The 8,228-nt window shown below is 32.3% G+C and overlaps 1 protein-coding gene across 1 annotated transcript; it reads right to left on the bottom strand.

Moving 5' to 3' along the window:
• Positions 1 to 5,454: 5,454 nt before the first annotated feature.
• On the bottom strand, positions 5,455 to 6,277 carry LOC110111311. The gene has a single exon (XM_020843121.2). It carries the CDS (start codon positions 6,098 to 6,100, stop codon positions 5,630 to 5,632), a length of 471 nt encoding a protein of 156 aa, XP_020698780.1. The 5' UTR covers positions 6,101 to 6,277; the 3' UTR covers positions 5,455 to 5,629.
• Between the last annotated feature and the right edge of the window lie 1,951 nt (positions 6,278 to 8,228).

The following is an 8,228-nucleotide window of genomic DNA, read 5'->3' as shown; positions in this document are numbered from 1 at the left end:
ACACCTCTCTTTCTCTCTTATTTGTTTGTGTTGAATTTTTGTACAAAACAAAAATATTAAATTCCTTATCTCTCTGTTGCTATGAATGTTTTGGCACATAACAATACCAAATCATCAAAGTTCAGAAAATTTAAATTTTATTTTGGTGTGAGGAGATAACCTCTTTTCAATTTTACTAATCATGTTTGCATTGCACTCAAAGAACATTTGTATTTAGGTATTGTTTGATAATTTTTTTTTTTACTATTTTTAAAGTAATTTTTATATAATTTTCTTAAAGAAAGAAAAATTAGTATCTAAAAGGCAGCTATACCGAATGAGGCCATTGAAGGTGAAGAAGTTAATTCTCTGTTAAGCCTTGAAGGCATAAAAAACCATTGTTACAGAGTTTCTGCAACTGCAATCCTACCAAGCAAGTGAAGAAAACAATAAAGAGCTGCTTATATTAAAAACTATTTTAGAAAGCGGTAAGAAAGTCGTCCAAAATGAAGTCTAAGAGATCTTGATTTTAAAGCTTCATTTGGGACGGTTTTCTTACTGTTTTTTAGTACAAAAGTTTAACTTTTTATACTAAAAAATTGTTTAAGTAGTAAGAAAATCATCTCAAAAGAAGTCTAAATCTTGCAAATGTGATATTTGCTTGATGAAGGTGGTTGTTGATGTTGCAGGGATTGAAAATACACATAAAATCAGAAAAAGAGTTCATCAGAAGTTATTATATTCATCAGATTTTCTTAAATTAAAATCACAAGAGGGTATAACATAAATATACACGAAATAACAACTTTTATCTACTTGCAGGATTAGCTTTTATCTGGGGTATATTTTAATATAATCCTCGAGGTTGTAGCACTCTTCTCAACGCCCTTGCTTTCTTCATGGGCAAATTATTACGTCCGGTGTCCGGATTCGTTCGGACACCAATCCGATGCGCCTCCTCATCAAAATACAATGTGACCCAGTGTATTCGGGTGATGTGGCGCCTCTGAATTGAGTGTCCAAACGTCTGGTGACCGGACGTAATAATTTGCCTTCTTCTTGAGACTGCTACATGCTTCTTGAGGTGCTAACTAGCTTATCTAGGCTACGTGCTCAAATTTTAAAATTTATATTTTTAATGTGTGAGATATAAATATTCGAATTTAATTATTTGCATGATTATTCATCATTAGGATGCATATTCCTCTCTAATAAGAAAAATAATTAAAAAAAAATTAATTTAAGGGTTTTTTTAATTACCACACTGATTGACGGCGATTTTCGGCCAACTTTATATTTTTAAAGTGACAGTATTTTTTGTTTGTAGTCCCTTTTTGGTGTGTTAAGCAATTTTTTTATAATTTGATTTGTTAGTGTGTGGTAACAGTAAGCAAATTATTTATTTATTAAAATTATAACACCCATAATAATTTTTTAGTTTTTTTTTAAATCATAATAAGTTGTATTTCACGTGTGCAGGTTGAGGCTTTTGAAAATGGTCTGACCAATGAATTTAGAGTTGCTTGAGAGCCCAAAATAATTTAGCCCACTTGTGGAAGGCCCATTACATTCCAATAATAAGGTTTTAAAATGGGCCAGACCCGCAGGTTGATCGTGGGGTTTCTATTTTATATATTAGGAGTTTAGAATTGTATTATTCAAGTTATAAATTTCTTTTAATAAAATGAATTTTAGCCCTTAGATCAATGATTAACGATGATTATTTGCTCAAAATTTTAACTGGACAATTCCATAAAATTGGGTCAAGACTGACGGTTCACAGGTCGACACACCGGCGGTTCTTACCGATTTGAATTGATTTGATATATAATTGATTATTTAGCGGAACAATATAATACTGATCATATGGCTGATTCACAGTTGAAAATTAATGAGAACTTATGACAAATTATATGGCAACATAACCATACAATAAATGAAGTAATAGTTGAACTAGCTTAAAGCAATACAAGGTGAAATTTTGGTCCTCCCTCTGCTTAAGTTCTTTCCTACAAAGCCTTGGCGCTGTAAAAGTTTGTTGGGAGAAAAACAGAGAGTGGATCACCTCAACGCTCTAAATTCAGTACCCCACGTGTCCGCGCAGCACTCGCCCATGCCATTCCTCCTACTATCTAACTTAGGCCCTGACCATGCCTATACTGCGTGCGCTCGCCTGGACTCCTACACGACACCTTGAGAATAATGCCTAAATGGACAAATCAGCAAAATCTAAATTAAAATCTAAATTGGAGCAAAAACTAACACATACAATTTGGACATGAAATTGCTGTCGGGAGCAATATAAGAATATGCCATTATGTTATATTTATTAATTAATTTTTTAATATCCTTATATTTCAAATGAATAAATATAGTAATTGTTAAAAAATCATAAAAAATTATAATAAATTAAAATATATTTTTATTCTTATTTGACTTAATTTTGAGCCACAAATTAGATCATTGTTTTCTTAAAAGGTCTAAACATCCCAACACTAAACTCTCTTTTATTTTAATCTACATAAGTAAAAAAAAAAGTATTTTATAATAAAAATATGAACCAAAATAAAATTAAATTAAATTTCAAATACAAAAAAAATTATTGAAACTGAAATTAGAACTATAGCTAAGTTCTAAAAAATTTGATTAGAAATTGATCTTTTATATAATTAATTAGAGATTGTTCAACCAACAAAAATACCAAATGTGGAAAATAACTTTTCAACTACGAAGAATTCAATAAATTCATAGCCAATGGTTGACATAATTACTTCTCCTAAACAGATAATTGTCCTGATTTACTAATTTTTCAAAAACAATAAGGAAGATAATGAAAGGGATTACCTGTTAAAACTAAAACATTTGACTATTTTTTTGTTAGTAGGTGCACCGGTTAACATTCCACCTCATTCTCTAACGATTTTATTTTTTTCCTGTTGGAATAAATTGGCTTCAAAGACTAACCAAATGATGCTCATAAAAATGAAGATGATAATTTGGAACTAGAAAATAAACACTATAAAAAATTTGTGGTATTAGCGGCACTTCATAGCAGCGGTTTAGCGGTTTATAAACTGCTGCTATAGATAAGTATAGACAGCGGTTTTTACCGCTCATAAATTTATTATTAAAAATTGATATTTTTGACAACATTCAATAGCAACATTTTCAAAACAAGAAATTCGATTTTAACCCTTGCTAAAAGCACTGCTAAAGCCTTCCTACAACAGTACTCATGAACCGTTGTTAAAGCCTTTGCAGCGAACGTAAATACAATGGATTTGCAGTGGTTTATAAATCTCTACAAATAAATTAGTAGGTATTTAAACCACTACAGTAGGCTATCAAAAGTGCTATAAAAGCCTGATTTAGTAGTAGTGAAATGATTTGGTAATCCATATACAGTTATAGAATGCAAGACATTCATGATATTTGCTCTCTCGTGTTCCACTAGGAGCGATTATTATGTGCGGCATCCGAATCGTCCGGAGGTGAATCCGGACGCGCCACGTGCATCCCGGGCCCCGGGAGACGTGGTGCGTCCGAATTTACCTCCGGACATAATAATTTTTCTTCCACTAGATTGTTCATATTTCTCTCTCCAATCTCTTCATTGCTTTCACTTATCTCTTTCTTTATCATGAAAGTATCAATATCACAGTCATATATATCATATCATTGCTCTTTCAATCCTCTATCTCTATGAAAACTAAGGGCACCCTCGTACTTTGGTCGCTGTCCTCCCATAAGTAGAAGTTGTGATGAGATTTAACCATTCAACGTACTCTTTGATTTGATCTTCTTTTATAAAGCATCATGCGGTATTCTGCATGGAGATTAGAAAAGCTCAGAATTTTATCTTGAATTTCATAGCCATCGATCAAGTCCGAAAATCAAAATTTGATCTTTAGTAACGTTACCTCAATTTAACGGTAAACTAAAGACCAGTTTGGATTTTTTCTTTTTTAAAGAATATGATTGTTCCAAAAAGATCGCTTTTTGGTTTCTTGAATTCAGCCAAACCCAGCTATATAAAGTACGATCTTATCCAAATTGGCTGGAGATGGAACTGGATAAGGTATGATAGATATAAAGCTCCTGGAACTTCATAATCGTATAATTCCTCAACTTAAATATCATAGATTTATTTCCCAGATTATAATAATCACTTGATCGGTGATTAGTCCAAATCAGATGATAATCTCCGTTTCATGTTCAAAGGGAAACCGAGCTGTAGAAGCATTTTGATTTTCTTTTATGATGTTTTTTGCTGCAAGGATTCAATCTTTATATATAATCAATTAAATATGGTTATCCAAAATTTGTTTATGCCTGCTAAGTAAGGCTTCGTTTGGGACAACTTTTCTACTGCTTCTTAAAAGAACTTTTTAGTACAAAAATTAAAATCTTTGTACTAGAAAGCTGCTTTAAGAAGCACGAAGAAAACCGTTCCAAACAAATCCTAATCTTTACTTCACATATAGGCTCCGTTTGGATCACTTTTTTAAAGCAACTTTTTGGTATAAAAATTTTTAATTTAAAATTTTTTATATTAAGAAGCTGTTTTAAAAAACAGCAAGAAAACTATTCTAAAAGAAGTCATAGTTTTAATGATAACCAAAATAGTATTGATACGTGCATAATCTTAAGAGTAAAATAAAAAATAAATAATTTTTTTAGAAATTTGAGCAAATATATAAATGAGGATAAAATAATTAAAATATTTATTCTATTATGGAGTAAAAAAATTTTGAATGGACAATTACCAGCACTAATCTCTTTCTTGCATAATAGTCTGCAGCTCATTAATGTGGCTGAAAATTTTCAGCAAATGTTACATTTTAGTTTGATACGAAACTTGAATTCAAATTAAAAATATTATTTAATTAGTTGGAAACTGTCATGCAAAAAGTAATTGCATATCTAACAACATAAACATTCTAAAAATCAGTACTGAATTTCTTTATGCAATTTTTTTTTTTTAGAAAAACAACATTAATTTTAGAGAGATTTGCCTATATATTTAGATGTCTAACAACTAAATCCTTATAAATAAATATAAATAGTGTTATTTATAAAAATATATATATTAGATATATAAATACAAAAAAATGAAAATTATATCCATATATTCCAAAATTTATAATAAAATAAAATTATGATAGCAATAGGCAACATAGAACCAGGAAAAATTATCTCAAACCCTTAGCTAAAATAAAAAAAATGCTCATTAAGCACATAAAAGTCCATTTAGTTATAAAACTATTCTATATATTAAAAAAAATAAAAACTTAGTTGTTCAAAACTATTAAATATTATAATTTTTTTTTTAGTAAAAAAGTCAAACAATTTTATAATTTTCTTACAACTTCCATACATCATTATGAAAAATTTATTGTCATCACAAAAATTACTAAAATTCAACTTAAAATTTTTAGCCAAAAAAAAAAAAAAAATCATTGTCATCAAGAAAAGAATACATTCATCCATTTCACACAAAGAGTTTGTTCACATAGCTTAAAATTTACAAACACATTCAAAGCATAATCATTCATATAAATTAGTCAAAACTATTACCAAATAAGAAGCACAACAAATGCAATGACTACCCACCAAAGCGCGAGCTGCCGGCGGCGGCGGCGTCGCCGCCTTAGTCGGCCTCTGCGACATCAACACTCATAGTACAAGTAAGCAGCCGACGGAAAATCGTGTAGAAAACTGAGCACCCTTTCTTCTTCTTATTACAGCTCCTACATGTAATAAAACTGCTAAAGCTTCCACCACTATCCTTCCTTTGATGATGTAAGAAGGGAAAGTCGGTGGCTTTCTCCTTCACCTTCCCAAAACACTTTACTGTCTTCTCCGGCATCGTCTCCTTCTTCGAGAAAGTATAGCTCCGCAGATACATCTGCCGGGAAGAGTAGCTGTCGACAAGTCTGTGGCTTGGCTCCATAACTGCTCTGCTGTTGGGAAATGGGGCGGAGCCGGCGCCGGCGGTGGCGACGGAACGGACGAATTCGGCGTCGGATTCAGCCCATTTGTAGAGATTGACGTAAGATGAACGGAGGGGAAGGCGAGAGTCGACGACGCAGCCGACGGCGGATTTGCATACTGAGCTCATTGGACGGCGGCGGAGCGGAGGAGGTAGGAAGGGGAGATGAGAGAGGGGAATTAGGGAAGGGAAAAATAGGATTTTTGGGTTTTTATTGCAGTTTGTTTAGGGGTTGATGAAAGAGGCTTGTGGGAGAATGATGTGTTATCATTGTTCATGAGTGAGAGTGATTGATGACTATGAATATTTTCTTCTAGTCGTTTTGAAAAACTGGATTATATGTCCAAAAATAAAAAATAAAAACTGGATTATAAAGAAAAAGGTTCAAATTTTTTTAGATTCAACGGCAGTGGATGGGATGTTATAATAAATATTAAATTATTTTAATATAATTTAAATAACACAATAATAATATATATTTTTTTCCCAACAATCACCTTATGGTAGATATAATAATAATTGACATATCATTGAAGAATTTTCTTGACCGGGCACGAATATCGAAACAAAATAATGTTGAAAATTTTAAAAATTAAATTGGAGATCATCTGAATTCCGATTTCAGCAAAATTATAGTCGCACTGAGCATCTCTAAAATAGGAACCCAACGACACCAAATTCGACTCAATCCGAGCCAAATGAGTCCAAATCAAAGACCAGAAGTGCATTTGGAAGATTCAAATCATAATTTGAAGCACAAAACGGTATTCAAACTTGATATGCTTATAGTTGAATTGAGTGACTCGACGAGATGGATTCAACGAGCCCAAGATCGCCGAATTCTGATATCATTAAGATATTTAAATGTCTAGTAAACAGTACATGATCAAGGGAATCAACATCGGTTGTCCAATCAAACCACTCCCAGTTTACCCATGATCTTCCTCATATTTACTGTTCATGTCACTATTAGAAAACTATAAATAGACCCCTCATTTCTCATGAGGGGGGACCCCAAGCAAGGAGGTAAGAAGGAAAGTAAGAAAGAAAGAGAAGGAAGAGTGATCTTTTGCCACAAGGCTCCTCCTTGACCAACACCAGACTTCCACCCGTCAGTCGACCAACGTCGAAGTTCTGTCCGATCGTCGTCTGACACCAGAGTTCTATTTGAAGGTCGACTGACGCCAGATTTCAACCTGACTGTTGATTATTGTAATATGATCGTTCTCAATTTCGGGGACGAGACAATCACTTGTAATCCAATCAAACACTAGTTGAATCATTTCAACTGGGCGTAGCCCCGTGATTTTTCCCTTTTCAAGGTTTTCATTGTTTTCCATGTAAAATTTTGATGTTCATTTTTTCTTCTGTTTGTGTGCTAGATATCTATACAATGCTAAGACAAAAATTTCTAATTCTATCACTGCGTATATTCTAGCCCCCATCAATAATATTTTTAGTAATTTAAAGTATAATATTTTAAATCTGGATACTTCATCATTTGCAAGAGGTTGTACCATAGTGTACATTTTTTGTTGATGATATTTTTCTTGATAAGATTAGAGAGGGGGTTAAAGGTAAACTTGATAAGTTCACTTCATAATTCAAGTTTACCCTATAGTCTAAAGGTTTTCAGTTGAGTATATCTAAAATTGAATATATTGAGTGCAATTTAAATGGTAATAGATCTAATAGGGCGATTGTGACTTTGGCAATCTAGTCATTAATAAGAATACTCATTTTAGATATCTTGAGTTTTTTGTTCAGAGTGATGGTGAAGTAGATGGGGATATTATTAATTGAATTCAAGTTGGATGATTGAATGCATCGAGCTTGTTGTGTGATAGAAATGTCTTTCTCAAACTTAAGAGAAAATTTTATAAAATTGTGGTGAGACTCGCAATACTTTATGGTGAAGAATATTGGCTATTAAAAGAGAAGTACAATATTAAATTAAGTGGCGTAGAGAAGAAGATGCTGACATGGATGAGTAGCTTTACTCTTAGAGCCAGGATATCAAATGAGCATATACATGAAAAGGTTGATGTAACTCCAATGGAATATAAGATTAGATAAAGTCACCTTAGATGATTTGATCACGTAAAATGATGGCCTTCCGATGACCCGGTTATGAGAGTAGAGATGTATTATATTTAGCTTATATTAAGTAAGATAGAGGTAGACCTAAAATGACTTGGTTAAAAAATATTAGAAATGACCTTACTTTATTTATATTTAAATGATAATTTGATTCTTA

The sequence above is a fragment of the Dendrobium catenatum genome, unplaced genomic scaffold (genome assembly GCF_001605985.2).
Source record: "Dendrobium catenatum unplaced genomic scaffold, ASM160598v2 fragScaff_scaffold_621, whole genome shotgun sequence".
NCBI classification, from domain to species: domain Eukaryota; kingdom Viridiplantae; phylum Streptophyta; class Magnoliopsida; order Asparagales; family Orchidaceae; genus Dendrobium; species Dendrobium catenatum.
Note: the sequence above shows the minus strand (reverse complement) of the source record. Positions and strands in the feature narration are given on the sequence as shown.

What these genes read in the sequence shown, in the direction of transcription:
- LOC110111311 (XM_020843121.2), bottom strand. Translation starts at nt 6,100, where the DNA reads ATGAGCTCAGTATGCAAATCCGCCGTCGGCTGCGTCGTCGACTCTCGC.